The sequence below is a fragment of the Microcaecilia unicolor genome, chromosome 1 (genome assembly GCF_901765095.1).
Source record: "Microcaecilia unicolor chromosome 1, aMicUni1.1, whole genome shotgun sequence".
In the NCBI taxonomy this organism is placed as follows: Eukaryota; Metazoa; Chordata; class Amphibia; order Gymnophiona; family Siphonopidae; genus Microcaecilia; species Microcaecilia unicolor.
Window position 1 is genome coordinate 133,516,822 of NC_044031.1, and position 20,031 is coordinate 133,536,852.

Below are 20,031 nucleotides of genomic sequence, written 5' to 3' on the forward strand. Positions count from 1 at the left end.
GAATCCAACTCACTAAGTCACAGTGTAAATGTTTTTCTTTGTTACAGAATGTTGTCACTTTGTCCTGGATAACAGAATGAAAATGACCCCCCATCAGTAGTTTCGGTTCCGGAGACATTCTTACATGCAAGGTTATCAATGTTTGAAAAGGCAGTTTTTGAATTAGACTCTGTTACACCCTCTCAACTACATCTATTGCAATGATTAAACATTGTGCAATATTGTCAATGAATGTTAAAAGGGTAAATAATTCCCTTAAGCAGGAGAAAGCTGTGATAGTGTTTCTGCTTGAGACTCATCTGGACTCTAGGGAATTTTAAGCTGCCAGGCTTTTCATCAGTGGTTAATTAAACTGTGAAGTTGTCATAGTTATGTATGAGGATTTATTTACCACCTTTTTGAAGGAATTCACTCTGGGGCTCTTTTAGCTGCATAAGGGCCTATGTGTGTACAATGTGCATGAAATCGGCACTACCACCCGGCTAGCGTGTGAGTTGGGAGGTAATTCTGAATTAGGCGCGCCCTGAATCCCACGGTAGAAAATAATTTTCTATTTTTCTACCATGGGCCGCTTACCCAGCAGTAAACAGCAGTTGGCGCGCGCTGCATGCTTACTGTGTGGGTAACACATGATATCTTACCGCTAGGTCAATGGGTGGCGGTAAGGTCTCAGGCCGAAAATGGACGTGCGCTGGTTTCAATTTTAGCACACATCCATTTTCTGACCCCTTAAAAAAAGGCTTTTTTTTCCTAGACACGGTAAAAAATGGCCCAGGACACACCAAAAATACGTGCTCAGACTGCCGCAAGCCACTTTTTACTGCGGCTTTGTAAAAGGACCCCTCAAGGCAGTGTACAGCAAGAATAAGTCAAGCATAGGCAATAGTCAATTACAGTAGTGAAAATATTCAAATAACAATACAAGGTATGGCATAGTATGCTACATTACAATGCCAACACATTTTAATAGACATCATAGGGTGTAAGTAAAGATGGGGCCAAAGCGCCTGCCTCAGGGGTCACAATCAACTTTCTCTGAGAAGAAGCTGATAGGCTTGAATAATTCCTTTATGTATGCAAGTTAATCCACAGAGAGAACAAAAGAACAGCCAACCAATCAGCAAACACCATGTGACAAGAAACCCGTGTCGGGTCCTTGATATGAATATTCTGAATAAACTGTTTTTTGATATTATCTCCCTATTGGTTTGCGCAATTGTCAGCCTCTACTTTTGCTGTTTTGCTTTGACTTTCCATGGAGGCTCCTCCTGTCTTCTTGGATTTGTAAGTAAAGATGGAACATATAGATAGATTATAAAGACAGAGTAACAGAAGCTAGAAAATATGAGGATTAATTTAAAGAAATCTGCACATTAAGGGCTTTGTTTATTAAGCTGTGCTATAGGTACGCTAGCGTTTTTAGCACGCACTAAAAATAAGCGTGCGCTAATGCTAGAGACACCCATATGGATGTCTCTAGCATTAATGCACACTAATTTTTAGAATGCACTAAAAATGCTAGCACACCTTAGTAAACAGTAAGTCAGAAAAGTGCTTGAATATTATCCCAGCTAGGGTAGGAGTGGGTAAACATGTCTAGTTATAGTATGTGATCAACCTGGGCTGGTGTTAAGGTGTATTGTTTTACTGTTAACTAACTGCATAAAATGAGACCTGTGTTAAAGGAGCACTAGGTAAAATAACAGGTCTTTAACAATAGGTCACATTGATAACTACAACCCATAGTCCCCGAAGTCCTTACCAAAGGTAGTCACATTGGGCCCAATATTCAGACTGCGGGAGGTAGCCGGGCGGCCTTCTGTGGTCGATGCTGAGCCTGGACGTTTCCTGTGACCGGCATTGAATATCCGGGTGTTTTTGGCCGGTTTAAATTTAATCAACCAAGCCGATATTTAGCACTGGCCGGTTAAGTGTAAACAAGCCAAAGAGATTCCAGCTATTTTGGCGGCCTAATCTTATTTATTTATTGGGATTTATTAACTGCCTTTATGAAGAAATTCACCCAAGGTGGTATTTTGGCCTCCATACTTAGCCAGCGATGCACTAAATATCGACGGATAGCCAGTTATATCGCAAAATATAACTGGCTATCCGCTAAGCGCTAACTGGCAGTATTCAGTGAGAATAACCTATCTCTTGCTAAACATTGCTGGATAGCCGGTTAACTGCCATTTAACCAGCCAGGAGCCATTCCTGGCCTTTTAAATGGTTTTAAATATCAGGTAGATTATTTTCATGTCAGTGACAAAGTGAAGTGATGCTTCTTACATTTTTCCTTAAACCTGAAGCCAAACCACATAAGAAGCGCCTTCACACTCTGAACTGCACAGCAGCTCTCATTTACCATCTTAAAAGAACCAAATCAATCTGAAAATCTATAAAGCTATTTATCTCCTTTGACACCAACAGAACTGGTGTTCCGGTATCCATATGAACTTCAGCACATTAGCCAGGGTTTTGTATCCAGTTCTTTTATGAGCAAACTTTTTTTTTTGTAAATGTCTTTATTGAGGGAAAAGAGACAGGCATACATTATGTGCCAGCAGCTGTAACAAGCATAAAATTACATACTGTATAATAACATAATGGAAGAATACCAAGGGAATAACATATTTGTTCGTCTTTCTGGAATTTCTACTCCCTCTATAGCTGCTGAACTCAGTACAGTGAAATGCTCGTCCCTCAGAACCCTCTGAAGTTTTCTTGTTTTTGAATATGGTTGTACCCTCCACTCATACCTGTTACACCCAACATCCTTCCATTCTCTCACCTCATCACAATCATCTCCTTGCATTTGCTCCCACACACAGTAATAATGTCAAGTCGAACAGAGGACTATATGCCGGGGCCTCCCAGACATCCAAACCCCAAAACCCTAGGGCATCCCGGGCAGAGCATAAAATGAAAGCCATGATGTTTCGTAATATTCCCATTTAGGGGTATGTCTTAGAGAAGCATTCTTGAGCTCATAGGTACCCAGCTCTATCATTCTGTGCTGCCACTCTGCATAGCTGGGAGGGTTGGCATCCACCCAATGGCAAAGAATAACACAAAGTACCATTAGGGTGGCTAGGTGTAGGAATTTTGTGCCCATGGGTCTTATCCCTTGCTCCCTTAGATTCACCTGTGCGGAACTGTGTCAAAGGCTTTGCTGAAATCCAAGTATACCACATCAAGCACCCCTCCCACATCCAACTGTTTGGTCACCCAGTCGAAGAAGACAGTCAGATTCGTCTGACACGACCTACCACTAGTGAAGCCATTCTGCCTCGGATCCCGCATTCCATGTAGTTCAAGAAATCTCACAATTCTCCTCTTTAGAAGTGTTTCCATTATTTATTTATTTATTTATTTGTAGCATTTGTATCCCACATTTTCCCACCCATTTGCAGGCTCAATGTGGCTTACATTATGCCGTAATGGCGATCACCGTTTCCAGGTCGAGAATTACAAATGATATTACCTTAAGGTACATACATGGTAAAATATGATACAATTTGATATTGCATAGAGGTTCCTGAGTGATAGAGTTAGTTATAGCGTGTTGGATAGTCAGCTATAGAGAGTTCGTTTCTAACATAAGAAATAAAGTGATAGTGAGTGTTGCGTAATTTTCATTAGTAGTCATTTGGTTATCAGTCAGGTGTGGGGGAATGGTTTTGTCTAGTTCATTTAAAGTCTGTGGTTAGGATGGAACGTTGTGGTATGCCTTCTTGAATAGGTCGGTTTTCAGCAGTTTTCGGAAGATTGTTAGGTCATGCATTGTTTTTATGGCCTTTGGTAGTGCGTTCCAGAGTTGCGTGGATATGTAGGAGAAGCTAGATGCATATGTAGACTTATATTTTAGTACTTTGCAGGGGTAGTGGAGAATCAGGAATGTTCGGGCTGATCTGTTTGTGTTCCTAGTTGGCAGGTCTATGAGGTCTGACATATAGATTGGGGCTTCACCATGAACAATTTTGTGGACCAGGGTGCAAACTTTGAACGCAATTCGTTCTTTTAGTGGGAGCCAGTGAAGTTTTTCTCTTAGGGGTTTAGCACTTTCGTATTTCGTTTTTCCAATTATGAGTCTGGCTGCTGTATTTTGGGCAGTCTGAAGCTTCTTAAGGATTTGTTCTTTGCATCCTGCATAGATGGCATTGCAGTAATCTAGGTGGCTTAACACCATTGATTGTACCAGGTTGTGGAATATTTCCCTTGGGAAGAAAGGTTTGATTCTTTTTAGTTTCCACATTGAGTGGAACATTTTCTTTGCTGTGTTTTTCGCATGGGTTTCGAGTGTGAGATTCCGGTCAATTGTAACTCCAAGAATTTTCAGACTGTCTGAGATTTGAAGGGTGTAATCTGAGGTATTTATGGTGGTGGGTTTGTTCGTGTTGCATTGTGAGGAGAGAATAAGACATTGTGTCTTTTCTGCGTTTAGCTTTAGTTGGAATGCATCCGCCCATGAGTTCATTATTTGGAGACTGTGTTTGATTTCATTTGTGATTTCAGTTAGATCGTGTTTGAACGGGATGTAGATTGTGACATCGTCTGCATAGATGTAGGGATTGAGTCCATGGTTGGATAACGTCTTAGCTAATGGTGTCATCATTAAGTTGAAAAGGGTTGGTGAGAACGGTGATCCTTGTGGCACTCTGCCTTCTGGTTTCCATTGTGATGATGTTTTTGAGTTTGATATCACTTGATATGTTCTTGCGGTTAGGAAGCTGTCAAACCATTTGAGTACATTTCCTCCAATCCCGAAGTACTGTAGGATGTTCAATAGTATTTGGTGACTGACCATGTCGAACGCACTCATGATCAAAACCCATTTAAAGAGGACTGTGTTCTTGAGGAGCTTGCCAAACTAAAAGTAGACAGAGCGATGGGGCCTGATGGGATACACCTGAGGGTTCTTAAGGAACTCGGAGAAGTTCTGTCGGCTCCACTGAGGGACCTCTTCAATGCTTCCTTAGAAACTGGTGTGGTCCCGGTGGACTAGAGAAGGGTGGATGTGGTTCCTTTGCACAAGAGTGGAAGTAAGGAGGAGGTTGGGAATTACAGACCTGTCAGTCTGACCTCGGTGGTGAGTACTACTACTACTACTATTCCATCCCCTTTAGCCTTTGTTTTCTGCAGCCCTACCCCACCCCCCGGTCTTTCATTCGTGAACACAGAGCTAAAATAATCGTTAAGTAGTTCAGCTTTATCCTTATCATCTTCCATATATTTCTCTCCTTCAGCTTTGAGCCTCACAATGCTATTATTTATTTATTTATTGCATTTGTATCCCACATTTTCCCACCTGTTTGCGGGCTCAGTGTGGCTTACAATACAGTGTGAATGATGGAAATACAATTTGTTACAGTACAGTTATGGGTTACATAGTGAGGAGTTATGGGAAGACAAAGTCAAAATCAAAAATCATTTGGGAAATAGAACAATGGAGTGTATCAATGGGGAAATGATAGGGCGATAGAATGTTATTTGGGAAGTAGAACAGTGGGATGTATCAATGGACAAAATATCATTTGGGAAATAGAACAATGGAATGTATCAATGGGGAAATGATAGGGCGATAGAATAAAAGCAAGAGAACATTAGGGTATAGCAATTTTATTTAAGGGTAGGGTTTTGAGTGTGGTGAAAATACGGGGAAGAGAATTCAGAAGAGAGTGTATTGATGCATTTCTGTTAGTGTGTATGGACTTCATGTGTTTTGATCCTTGCAGTAAATTTTGTCAAAGAGATGAGTCTTCAGTAGTTTGCGGAAGTCGGTTAATTCGTAGATCGTTTTCAGGTTGCGTGGTAGTGTATTCCAGAATTGCGTGCTCATATAAGAGAAGGTTGATGCATGCAGTACTTTGTATTTTATGCCTTTGCACTTAGGGAAGTGGAGATTGAGAAAAGTTTGGGATGATCTTTTAGCGTTTCTGGGTGGCAGGTCTATTAAATCAGACATGTATGCAGGGGCTTCACCGTGAATGATTTTGTGAACTAAGGTGCATACTTTAAAGGTGATACGTTCCTTGAGTGGGAGCCAGTGTAGTTTCTCACGTAAGGGTTTTGCACTTTCGTATTTTGGCTTTCCGAAGATGAGTCTGGCTGCTGTATTCTGGGCTGTCTGAAGTTTCCTCAGAATTTGCTCTTTGCAGCCTATGTATAGTGAGTTGCAGTAGTCCAGGTGACTGAGTCCGAGTGATTGCACTAGGCTGCGGAAGACAGATCTTGGAAAGAATGGTCTTAGTCTTTTCAGTTTCCACATGGAGTAGAACATCTTTTTGGTTGTGTTGTTCGCATGAGTCTCGAGTGTTAGGTGGCGGTCAATAGTGACTCCAAGGATTTTTAAAGTTTCTGAGATTGGAAGATTTAGTTTAGGTGTGTTAATAGCGGTGAATTTATTCGTGTTGTATTGGGAGGTAAGTATGAGGCATTGAGTTTTTTCTGCGTTCAGTTTCAGTCGGAATGCATCTGCCCAGGTGTTCATGATGTGTAGACTTTGGTTGATTTCGTTGGAGATTTCATTAATGTCTTGTTTGAAAGGAATATATATTGTTACATCATCGGCATATATGTATGGGTTAAGGTTATGATTTGATAGAAGTTTTGCCAAGGGAATCATCATTAGGTTGAAAATAGTTGGTGAGAGGGGGGATCCCTGTGGTACTCCACACTAAGGTGTCCATGCAGCAGACGTAGTTGAATTTGATGTGACCTGATATGAGCGCAGGGTTAGGAACCCCTTGAACCAGTTTAGGACACTGCCTCCAATGCCAAAATATTCAAGTATGTGTAATAGGATTCCGTGGTCAACCATATCAAAGGCACTTGACATGTCAAATTGTAAGAGGAGTATGTTGGTGCCGGTTGCAATCATTTGTTTAAATTTGGTCATTAGGGTAATTAATACTGTTTCTGTGCTGTGATTTGACCGGAATCCTGATTGGGCATCATGTAGTATTGAGAACTTGTTGAGATAGTTTGTGAGTTGTTTGGTTACCATCCCTTCAGTTATTTTGGTTATTAGTGGTATAGATGCAACTGGTCTGTAGTTAGTTATTTCGCTTGCATTTTTCTTTGTGTCTTTGGGTATTGGGGTGAGTAAAATTTTTCCTTTGGGAAAAGTCTGTTTTGTAGCATGAAGTTCACGTGGTTCGTTAGGTCTATTATGAATTGTTGAGGAGCTGATTTCATGAGGTTGTTTGGGCAGATATCTAGTTTGCATTGGGATTTGGCAAATCTTTTGAGCGTTTTGGAGATGAGGTCCTCTGTCAGTGATTCGAATTCGGTCCAGGTCCTGTCTGCTGGATATATTCCGTCTTCTGGGTCTAGACAGTTTAGGAGTGTGGCATATTCAGTGGGGCTGGTGGGTATTTTAAGTCATAATTGTATAACTTTCTCCTTGAAGTATTTGGCACTTCCTCTTGTCACTTACATATCTGAAAAATGTCTTGTCCCCCAATTTTACTGTATTAGCTATATTTTCCTCCATTTGCCGCTTCGCTTTCCTGATAGCTTTTCCAGCTTCTCTTTGCTTATTTAGGTATTCTCTCCTGTCTTCATATTTCTGAGTCATCTTATAACGTAGAGGCTATATCGGTGTTTAAATTTTACCATTTTTATCTGGGATGTGGGTATGTCCCCATACCTATGTGTCCTACAGCCAGTGAACAACACTGGCTGTAGTTTTCACCACACTGTACTAGGTCAAAGAACTTAAGAAAAATTAAAAATAAATGAATAAGTTAATACTTAAGTAAAAGTACAGTTAAGAACACATTAAAAAATGTACTTAAGTGAAAGTAAAAAAGTTATCGCCTAATATAATACTTTTGGAACAAAAAATTCCATTTTATGGAATGTCTAGCACGGAAGGCTCTCCACAGAGTGGATGAACACAAAATCCCACGGGTACAGATACAGAAAAACAAAGTAGGAAGTGGACCAATGACTTCAGGATGCCGAGACTATGGTGATATAAAGAAGAATAAATTTTATTGTAGACTCAACACAGTACTGTGTTTCGGCCACAGGCCTGCCTCAGGAGACTTGAGCGATGTAAAGAATTTTTTGAATCACTGGTTTGTCTTGGATGGTGCCAAAAAAAGTATCAAGTATCAAATCACTCTCAAGTTACTTCCCTGTGATTTCTAGGTACTGGGGTCACTCTCTCAGGGATACTACAGTTCCTAGCAAGCACTCACAGACCCAAAACACAAACCACCAGGATTCTTAGCCTGTCCAAGACTACAGAGCTAATAAACTAAGCCCTATGCACACCTACTGGCACAATACAAGCCATTTTTGTCCTAGTTTTTAAGGTATTGAATATTTGTGAATCTCCGATACTCAGCACCACTCTAAGATTCTATCAAACCTCATGTTCTCTGAGATCTTCACAAGAAGTTCCATCATTTCAGCAGGTACATCTAGAAGAGTATAGATCTTCCATTTTCTATATTAAAGGCCCAAAGTTGTGGAACACATCACTTGCCAAGCTTCGCTCTGTGCAGTTTGCTGCTCATTTTAAGAAAGACCTGAAAAGCCATATGTTTATTCAGCATATGGGTCATTAGACTAATGATTTGGTTTTGCTGTTATCAATGAAAATCAGTGGTTCTGTTATATTGTTGATTGTGTTATTATGTTTTATTTTGTATGGCTTGCATTGTTTTATTTTAATTTGTATATACTTTTGTTCCCTGCCTAGAATTTTTAGATAATGCGGGTTAGAAATACATTTTATTATTATTATTATTATTATTATTATCATTTCAAACTGTATACTTTGTACCGGTCAGCATTTTATAAGAGGTCATTTATGTGCAAATGTGACTACATCCATCCACAAATCAGTGGTACACTCCAAAGTGGGTGCATACTTGACAGCTTAAAAGATGTTCCCTCATAAAATTGCCCTCAAAATGGGACTTGTTCTAAATAATACATGTTAGGCACTACCTTAGTAAAATCCACTTTCAGTAAATCTAGCCTATTCATTTTGTTTTCCCTTTTTTTTTTTAAATGAAAAATATGATCTGGGCTGTTTGTGTATACATATATTTCAATTGGTTTTTACTAATAAATTACGTTCTGTTGCTTTAAACGATCTGCTCTGTTAATTTTCCATCTTGGAGTTTGCAGACCGTCTGCCTTTGTGCTTTCTTGGACCCTAAAATACATTATATGCATATGATCCCAGATTCTATAAAGGTTGCCCAAATGTATGTACCAAAATTTGGGCGTGATCCTGAGATAGGCATGCAACTTAATTGGTTAACAAGTCAATTAATGGCAACAATTGGGCGCTAACAATTATTGAGATTAATTGACACCAATTAGGATTTGCTCACGCATCTGGATGCACGCTGTTCTATAAGGCAGTGCATCTAACTCCCATAGAACGTATCCCAAGTGGGGGCATGGCCATGGGAGGGGCATTCCACATACTTGTGCACATAGTTATACAATACTGGGACAGCATGCCTAACTTTGACACCAGCATTTACTCCAGGTTTTAGCAGGCTTAAGTCTGGTGCCTAGAGTTAGGTGTAACATCCGCGCATAAGTGCTATTCTGTTAAGAGCATGTACCCTTTACAGAATAGCACTTTGTGCTGTTTTTTTTCATTGCTTAATTTGGAGCACCATTTATAGAATGTGGCCCATCATGTCCCCCCAATTCTATAAATGCTGCATGCAGTTAGGTGCACAAATGCAAGCCTAGTTAGAGAATAGGATCACAATTAGCTAAGTGGTGCTAAATTAGTACTTAATTGGAGCTAATTACCAATAATTAGCATTAACAAGCGCTAAATGGCACTAATTAGCAGTTGAGTGTGTAACTGACTTATGCTGCTATTCTGTAAACGGAGCACCTAACTTCTCTCGCGTGCAAATGCACAGAGGGTGTAATCATGGGAGGGGTATGGGCATATGTGGGATGTTCCAACTATTCCTGTGCACACTTTTTAGAATAGTTGCATTTAAGTGCCAAACTGCTGATTTTAGGGCCAGCATTTATGCCAGTTATAGACATGGCTAACCATAAGTTGATTTACCATGGGACGTGCTGAGGCATCCCATGGTAAGCTTCATATGGGCACATGCACACTATGTGCTAAAAAATATTTCTGCCATTTTTCTGGGAGGGGGCATGTTCAGGCATTTCTGCACTAATCAGTTAGCACATCTACATTGAAACTCTCCCCACTCTGGACTGCAATTTCCTTGTGATTAATGTACAGATTGATAGTAGTATTTTTACTTCTATTTGACTTTTTCTTGTATTGGAAGATTTCTATTCATTTGTTTTCTTGATGTATATTATATACGTAATAAATATAAATAATTTAATTGCAGCATTAGTGCATGGCCATTATTTCGGAAAATGGAAAATGGGCCGTTTTCTGGCAGTGGTAAAAATGGCCTCAGTTCTCAGGAAAGACCTACGTAAAAGCACACTAAGACCACTTTTTACCATGGCTGCTGAGAGGGGAGGGCAAAATTTTCCAGGCCCGGCCTCCAAGGGGGAGGCCTGGACCTGGCGCTGGCAAGCTTCTTCCTGCTTGCCTGCTTCTGGATCTGTCCTTTCCTGTTGTTGCGTGCCGCCCAGGACCCGGATGATTGTATTAGCAGGAGCAGGAGGGGACAGACTGTGGGAAGAGGCTTGCCGGTGCTGGACCTGGGTCCCCCTCCCTTGAAGGCAGAGGAGTGGCGGCACGAGTGGGGGGAGGATGGCAGTGGCGGTCCGGCTCTGCCCTGGGCCCGGCTGTGTCTCTCAGCGGCCCTGGTTTTTACCACAGCTTTGTAAAAGGACCCCTTGGTGTGCAACTCTGTTGTTATAGAACACTACCTTAGCGCTCAGTTTTTTGGTATCTAAATTTGAGCACCATTTATAGAACTGCCCCCAGTATGTGCTAACATTTAGGACCCCAAAAAAACCACACAGGCAAGCGGTCTGCAAGATCCAGAACAGCAGAAAAAAAGAACAGACCCATGTGATGAAATAAGACAAAATTTATTCAATACATGTAAATAAAATCAGCATACAGTTGTCCTCTAGTTGCCCAACATGACCGTGTTTCACCCTCTCAAGGGCTGTGTCAGGGGAGTAACATAAACTATAGGCTTTTTATTCTATCTAATTTTATTGCCTTTTTTACATTTTGCATATGAGAGCAGCCTGTGTGTCAGGCTGCAGCTGCTTGGTAAAAACAGTGCTTTAGCTTATATGCTGCTCTGGAGAGTAATCATTTTGATATTTTTACACTTTGGCACATTGAAGAGACTATTTTTGAGGTTTGCTGCTATGCGGGCTTTTTATTTGATCTAATCTCATTGCCTTTTTGTGTGTTTTTTTTTTTTTAGTACTAACCAGACAGGGAAAATATTATATTGCTCCTGCTGGGTATGTAATGCTGGTTTTCCTGTATTAACATCTGAGATGTTGCTGTTCTCATATGGTATGTCATGCTGTAAGTGGTTTCCGCTACAAGATATTTAGTTATTTCACAGTTTATGATACTCCCCTGACGCAGCCCATGAGGGGGCAAAACATGGCCATGTTGGGCAACTAGAGGATAATTATATGCTGATTTTATTTATATGTATTGAAAACATTTTGTCTTATTTCAATACGTGGGTCTGCTTTTTTTTTTTTTTTGTTCTGCTATGCTAACATTTCTGCTTGTTCCCAAGCAGGTATAAAGTAAATTTCAGCAATCTCAATCTAGGTGCTATTTCTGCAGGATTTATGCTAATATTCTATAAAGATACATAAAGGTGCATAATCGAATGGTGCTGGCCAAATAGATGGCCGGCCATCTATATGGCTGGCGCCGTAAAGAGCTGTCCCCGACTGTATTATCAAAAAAGATGGCCGGCCATCTTTTGTTTCGATAATACGGTTGGGGCCGGCCAAATGTCACAGATGGCCGGGTTTGAGATGGCCGACATCGGTTTTCGCTGATAATGGAAACTGAAACCGGCCATCTCAAACCCGGCAAAAATCCAAGGCATTTGGTCATGGGAGGAGCCAGCATTTGTAGTGCACTGGTCCCCCTGACATGCCAGGACACCAACCGGGCACCCTAGGGGGCACTGCAGTTGACTTCACAAAAAGGCTCCTAGGTGCATAGCTCCCTTACCTTGGGTGCTGAGCCCCCCATATCCCCACAAAAACCCAATCTGCACAACTCTACACCACTACCATATCCCTAAGGGGTGACGGGGGGGCACCTATATGATCTCTGCACACTCCCTATTATTTTTATTTCTGTTGTTTCAGTTTTCTGTTGCTTCAATTTAGATCTATTTTTATGCCCTGTTGGGTCAGGAGGGGGAAAGGTAGGTGGGAGAGAGTGGGTTAGGACAAAATATTCAGAAAATAGGTATGGGTGTTGCTCTTTAGTCAGAAACTTTGTCTGGGGAGTATTAAGATAATGCTTCAATTTGTGGTCACCATTGTTATCCTTAATATTATAACTACTATTAATATTTATTGCAGGATTGGGCATTTCTAACGGTATTGTCCACATAGTAAGAACTTACTGCAAGCCTGGTGCCTGTTTCGTTGTTCAGTTTTGATGCAACTTATTGACTGTTATGAAATTTGGAACTCCTCTTCCAAATTTCATAACAGTCCTCTTATCTTGTACAGTTTGATGCACTCAATAAACATGATCTTAAAAAAGAAACCTAGCCCTTTTAGTACTGTGTATAATTCTGGAGACAACACCATCAAAAGGATAAAACAGGATGGAGCTAGTTCAGATAATCAGTGGTCTTTGTCGTAAAGCTTGTGGGGATAGACTTAAATATCTATGCATGTATACTCTGAAGGAAAGATGGGATAATAAGAGATATGGAAGAAATAAACAGGTCAATATTTAGACATATGGGCACCCATGCAGAAAACTTCCTGCAAGGTTAAGAGGGGCATAATGCAGTTTTAGTGTGGGATATCAATGCAGGAAGGGTTTCAGTGCAGGTGTTAACACATATGAAAACCCTTACTGCAGACCACATTAACATGCATTTAAATACATATTAATGTGTGCATTGGCTATCCCACGACTATGCAAGAAAAAAATGTTTTTCCAGCATGCTGTGCATATGTAACTGTGCGCCAGGTCCAGGGCAGCATAGAAAGGTTGGTTGAGAGGAGTGGTGTCTAGCGACATCTCCTCTCTCACTCTAACATGACCACCCTGCCCCAAATCTAACAACCTCCTTCCCCAACCTGACCTGACATGACCCCATGTCCCCCAACAGTAAAAAATAAAACTCTTCTCTGGTGGTCTAGTGAGCCCCCCACCCACACCCCTCTGATACGTTCTCCCTGCCTCCCACCTCCAACATCAGCACAAATGCCCTGGGGATATGGGGATCTAATGGATCCCCTCCCAACCAGAGCCCTGTCCACAATTTAAAAAACAATCTTATATGTCTAGCGGCACCCTCAACTCTTCCCTAAACCCCTCTGAGCCCCCCAGAACCATACCTCAAAAGAGGAGCGATGCCCATTTGCTCCTGCCTCCAGTGCCACTTTGTTCAAATTGGCAGCATGATGTACCTACCATATAAGGGATTTTTGTTGCACTGTTTTAACATGCATTAGAGGTTAGCATGGGTGTGCACGTCTGTCTAATGTGTGCGCTCATGTCTAACCCCTACTAGCTGTTTACTGCACTTTAGTTAACATGCCCCTTTGTCTCAAAGTCTGTGTGCAAGGCAATGGAGTGTGAAGTACCCTGCCCAAGGTGCCAGGGTATCACTGGGAAAAGCAGAATTTGAATCCTGACTTCCCCAATTCTCAGACTATCACTCTACCCAATAGCTTATTTTTTTACTGGGTCATTTTTTTCAGTACTCTTTTCTTTTTTAGAATAAGAATTTGCACCTGTTCCTTTGGAAATTAAGGAAATAATATTTTTTTATCCCTATGACTAAGGCTACTCAAAGGGTTTACACAACACTCTATAATTTAATGCAATAAAAATAATGAGGATCTAAGAAGTTATTGCTTGAATCACGTTCACGTTAACATCATTATCTATTAAAAAAGAGAAAAATCTCTTTTCTATATTGTAGAAAATACATGGATGTAGTAGTTAGCCTTCTTGGTCTGATTTTTGAACAAAGTTTGGAAAATTAAAAAAATAAAAAACAAAATCCTTCAGAAATCTGCAGACTGATCCAAAAATTAAAGATATTAATCATCTATTTCTATTTTTTTTTATTATATACATACATATATATGTGTGTGTGTTTTTATTATATACATATGTGTGTAAATAAAAAGGTATACCTACCTGTTTGATCAAAGTCTGGAAAATAATCTGGGCAATTTTGAGTTGCATATCGTCCGGCCGGTGTGTCATCCCAACACAACCACCCATCCCATGTTCGATTACAAAACAGGCCTGTATATTAAGAAAGAATGTTATATAGAAAAGACAATAGACTATCACATATAGACAGGCATTCCATTATACTTCATAAGATGATAACAATGTAATGAGACGGGGACTTAAACATATGGGGACAGATTCAGTAAATGGTGCTGAAAAATAAGCAATGGGAAAAATCAGTGATCAGCTTTATTCTATAAAGGGCACTCCAGGAAGTGCGTCCTTAACAGAATAGCGCCCAGCGGGGATTCCTGCGCCCAACTGAAACTTTGTGTAAAGCCTGGCATGCAATTTGGCAGATCCCCAGATTCTATAACACTGAACATGTCTTTTGAGAATGCCCCTGAGCAGCCCATGCCCTCCCATGGCCATACCCTCATTTGGTTGAGGCTTATAGAATAGCGCACAGCCAGATGCGCATGAAACCCCTAATTGGTACCTACTAACATCAAAAATTAATTGTTAGTATCCAATTATTGATGCTAATTGGCTTGGTAGTCATTTAGATTGCAAGTGCATGTCGGGATCATGCCCAGGATAATTGGGCATCCTTTATAGAATCCAGGGGATGGTGTTAATTTGCAGCAGCAGCAGTGAGCTGACTAATTCAAATGCCAGTTCTGACATTTGCACTAATATGTATATTCAGTGTTGTTATGAGTTATCTAGAGAACAGACTGAATATTGACAGTATCCGTATAAATTCCAGGACAGAGCTGGCTCTGCCTATGCTGTGTTCTGACAATATTTGCATAATGCGAGGTGGTCTGTATGGATATTCAGAGGCATTGTCCCCCAGAGTTTATATATGGTGATTACATTTTCACATGCAAATCAGCACACATTGACAATTTGTGCATACAAATTAATTGATTAATGAGTCGATCAGCGCCAATAATTGCCTGATAACAACCAATTATTTATTTATTTGCTGCATTTGTATCCCACATTTTCCCACCTATTTGCAGGCTCAATGTGGCTTACAATATGTTACAACGACAATCACATTAACAGAATACGAATTTCAGAATTGTTACAAATAAGGTTCATAAGATTATCATGTAGGATTAGAAGTGGATAAATAGATAAAACATAACATAATGATATCAGGACAAGATATAATATTCAGTAATGAGGATGTAATTAAAATAAACAAATTAGAAGAGTTCCATAATAGTTGTATCTGGTGTAGTTTAGGAGTCAGTTCGTTATGGGGGATCCTTTTTGTACGTCTTTTTGAACAAGTAAGTCTTCAGTAATTTCCAGAAGGTTGTCAAGTCGTGTGTTGTTTTTATGGTGGTTGGTAATTCATTCCATAGTTGTATGCAGATATATGAGAAGCTAGATGTATGTATAGAGCAGTTGGGATAATGGAGGTTTAAGAAAGTACGTGATGAACTATTGGTGTTGATTGGCCTTAATTGGGATTTACATGTAGCATCGTATTTTATAACAATGCGTGTGGAAATCCTACAGCACAGAAATTCAAATGGGCACGGACGGGGGGGGGGGGGGGGGGGGCGTTCTGGGGCCATTCCCAGAATTCACTTGCATTGTTAAAGAATAGACCTGATTAGCACTTAAGTTTGGCGCCTGCATTTACATCTGCTTTCAGCAGACGCAATTGCTAACACGCCTTAGTAAAAGACCCCCTTAGTCGCTATTCTATAAAGGACATGGATCCTATATAGAATAGTGCTCAGTGCTTACATTTTTCAGCACCAATTTCTCGGTGCCATTTATAGAATCTAGTCCTATGTGGATAGTGTTGCTGATTTTTCCAGTCAACAACACTTACCCAGATAGTAGTTGCTGTTATCTGGTAATGAACTTTGTAATATTGGCCTGATAGATTTTCCAGATATTGGCTGAAGCCTTCACTATCGGGATAATTTTTGTGGCCTACCCTTGTTCTACCCTCTCTTTGCCCATTTTCTATATAGATTGTAGCAGGCTGTTTAGAGGGATTTTTAGCCTAGTACAATCCACAAAGCAGATGAAAATCCACAGATAATGGACTTGAATGCTTAACAGCCGCTAGTGAATGCATAACTTCCTTTGGATATCTGCCCATTAATGGATAGCTTAGTCAAATATAGCATTTTAGTTACAATTACTATTGGCCGCTTTCACCAAGATGCGGCAAAAGGGGACCTGTGCTGGCGTCGCTGCATGTTTTTGACATGCATCAAGGCCCCATTTTACCACAACAGGTAAAAGGTAGGTCTTTCTTTTTTAAGAAATGGCTGTGCAGCAAGTGAGGTGACAGTAAGGGCTCCCGCACTAACCCAGCGGTAACTGAGTAGCACGCGGCACTGCCCGATTACCGCCAGGTACACACCAGTGCTACAAAAATAAATAAATACATTTTTGTAGCACCAGATAAGACAGTGTACTGGGAGTGGGAAGTACTGCCAGGCTACTGTGGTAGCCCGGCGGTACTTTCGTTTTAGTCAGCAGTAAGCCCACGTTGGGCTTACCACAGCTTTGTAAAAGGGACTCTCTATATATTTTCAGTAGACATCCAAATTATGAAACTTCCTGCACAAATAGAAGCATTACATAGACACTGCAGGTGTGATTTATTATATGGGATTTACTGTGTATTTTCCTTTTTCGGGGTATTTCTTTCCACAGTAATATTTTTAGGCAACAAAGTTCTAAATGTGCCAAGGAGGAGTTAGAAAGAATAAGTTATGTGCACTGTGGCAAGCATTTTATAATAATCACAAAATTGCTAAAAGTTTATGGCAACCAAACTAACTTTGAGGATGATTCACAGTATTTGGGGTCAGAAAGGCAGTCATAAATGTGTCTTTAAGAGGGTCAACAAATTTATGCACAGACAAAGCAAGAAAAACACTATTCAAAGGTGGAATAGAGATTTCATGAGAGGGTAAATAGCAAGAAACTGGGTGATGATGAGAAAGTGGAGGGCATTTCTATAAAGGGTGTCTACATGGAGCCTATTCTATACAGAAAAGTGGAACCTTCTGTTCTTTATACAATACTAGTGTAACAGGTAAAATACATGCCTATATTAGACCACACTCGTGAAAAATGTGTGCAAATTATAGTATTATAAATTTACAGGCACAATTGTTTTTCTCACCTACGCTACACCCAGGTTCTGTCCATGAGAATACCCACCATGCAAAGTTTGCATATTTAAGATTGGCGTTTACTTATAGAATAGGGCATAGCAAACAAATGTTCATGTTCACACATAACTAGCCACTTACCAGCATAAATGACTAGAATTCTGACGTTTCCATGTGTGTTTTTCCTTCCTAAATCTAGGTGGATCCTTACAGATTTAATCTCAAAGGGACCCTTTTACTAAACTAAGGTAAAAAGTGTCCTGCGGTAGTTTGGACACATGAAATTGGCGCACACTGGGACATTTTTTCTGAGGCTGGGAAAAAAGGCTTTTTTTTTTCCTGGGGCAATAAATGGCCATGCACTAAAATTAAAAGTAGCGATCACCTATTTACTGCCTGAGTCCTTACTGCCATCCATTGACCAAGAGGTAAGGGCTCACGTGCTACTTGTGTGGTAATCATGTAGCGTGCGCCAATGTGGTCATGCCACTGATTACCGCCAGGAACAGCCCCCCCCCCCCCCCCCCGCGATAGAAAATAGAAAAATATTTTCTACTGTGGGACACAGCACATGCCAACTTCAAAATTACTGCCAGGTGCCTGCGCTAGCCTGGCGATAGTGTCGATTTGGCATACACTACCCGCGTGTTAGCCCTACTGCTGCTTAGTAAAAGGGTCCCATAGTGTAGCATTTGGAGTCACCAGGCTCAAAGTTGTTAACACATTGTGCCCCATGCTGAACAAGTGTTCTTGTGGAAACCACATGCATTTTAGAATTCTACGTAATATAACATGCACAGCACAACTCACCTTCAATAACATGGTTATGGGATTAATGTGAACGTTAATACAAAGAAAGTCAAACTCCACATTAGTCCCAGCGTAAGGTCTCCCATGCAAGCAGCCTAAACTGAAAGAGCTGAATAGCAGAGGAATTCATACGCTTTATCCCTAGAGCAAAGAGAAAGGAACAGTACGACCTGATCCAGCTACTGAAGCCTCAACTCACTCCCAAGGATTCTACTACTGTATCAAATACCTGCACCCCCAGCAGTGATGCTATCATAAACGTGTTTCTTCCTTCATAGTCCCACTCAACAAGCAACCAGATACATTCTGAAGCATTTCTACCACAGCAGTGTGTCTTCCAGAATGGAATACTTGGCAAACTATACCTTCTACTATCACTGATTTGAATTAGGATACACGTCAGTATTCACGGCATGGTAACCATGCTGCATGTGGAAACATCTGGAGGCTAAAGGCTGACTATTGCCATCGTTCTTTCTCCATAATCCTACTAATACTCTTTATGACCTTGGGCAAATCACTTAATCCAGTATTATCAAGGTACCATCTTAGATCGTAATCGCTCTGTGGACAAGGAAATACCAAGCATACCCAGAAGTAACTCGCCTTGGGGTATTACTGAAAAATCGTGATCTAAAGCCAAATAAAGAAGTAACTGAACAGTTGGTTTACTTAAAAAAAACACTAACATGCATATGATATGTATTATTTGCCTCAAGCCCATTGAATGTGAAGGGACCTATTTACAAATAATACACATTAAGGAGGTAATTCTACAAGTTGGTGTTTCAAATTAGGTGCCACAGTGGGGCACAATGAGAGCCAATTCTATAACAGCACTTAGGCCCACCTAAGATGTAGAATAATAGGGCATGATATTCAGAAAGTACTGACCCCCATATTCTGCCAGTATCAGGCTGTGTGGTGACTGCCCGACACCGGCGGTCAGACCGGATATTCAATGTCGGGCCATATTCAGTGACCGGCATTGAATATCCAGTTTCATTTTTGACTGCAGCAACTTAACCAGTTAAGATGATATCCAGCATACCATGGATCTGCCATGCCTCCCATCCTGATGTACCTTTTTGCTCTGTTGGGTCCCACAATGCTCCTCTGGGTGGCACCCTGCATCCTTCTGTAGCTGTGTGCTGTAGGTCTTTAGTCCTCATAGGGTGTGCACGAGCTGAAGAGTCATTGGTTATCCTCTGTGGTGGCGGCACTGGGAAAACCCATGCAATGGGGCGGTGTCATTTCCTGCGCCGCCATATTTCAGAAAGGCCCCAGCATTTCCTCAAGCCTTCGCAACAAGTTCTCCTGCCTTGCAAGTTCTTCCTGGTTTCCTTGTGTACCTTGTCTCCAAGTTGCTGCCAAGCTCCAGTCCTTCCTTGTCTCTGAGTTCCTTCCAAGATTCAGTCCTGCCTTGTCCCCGAGTTCCTGCCTTGTCTTGTTTCTGAGTTCCTGCCTCACCTTGTCTCTAGCCCTAGTCTTGTCCCTTGTTCCAGTCCTTGTCCTGCCTGTCCTGTCCTATTCAGCCTTGTTTTGTCTGTTTCTAAGTCCTGCCTTGCCTTGTCTGGATCCAGTTCTTTTTTTTATCATTTATTTATAATTTTTCATTTTACAAGGGTCACTTGCAAACAGTAATACAGAGATGACTGTACCATAATACAATATTAGAAGAAAACCATCTCAACTAGATAAATG

General features: G+C 40.8%; 1 protein-coding gene across 2 annotated transcripts in view; it reads right to left on the reverse strand.

Moving 5' to 3' along the window:
- The window catches only part of CALCR (calcitonin receptor), a 414,614-nt gene that overhangs the window by 271,040 nt on the left and 123,543 nt on the right, over positions 1-20,031 (reverse strand). For both annotated transcript variants that reach the window (XM_030200551.1, XM_030200543.1), the window contains exon 4: positions 14,318-14,428. In XM_030200551.1, the coding sequence (XP_030056411.1) occupies positions 14,318-14,428 (111 nt within the window). The remainder of the gene's footprint in view (positions 1-14,317; positions 14,429-20,031) is intronic.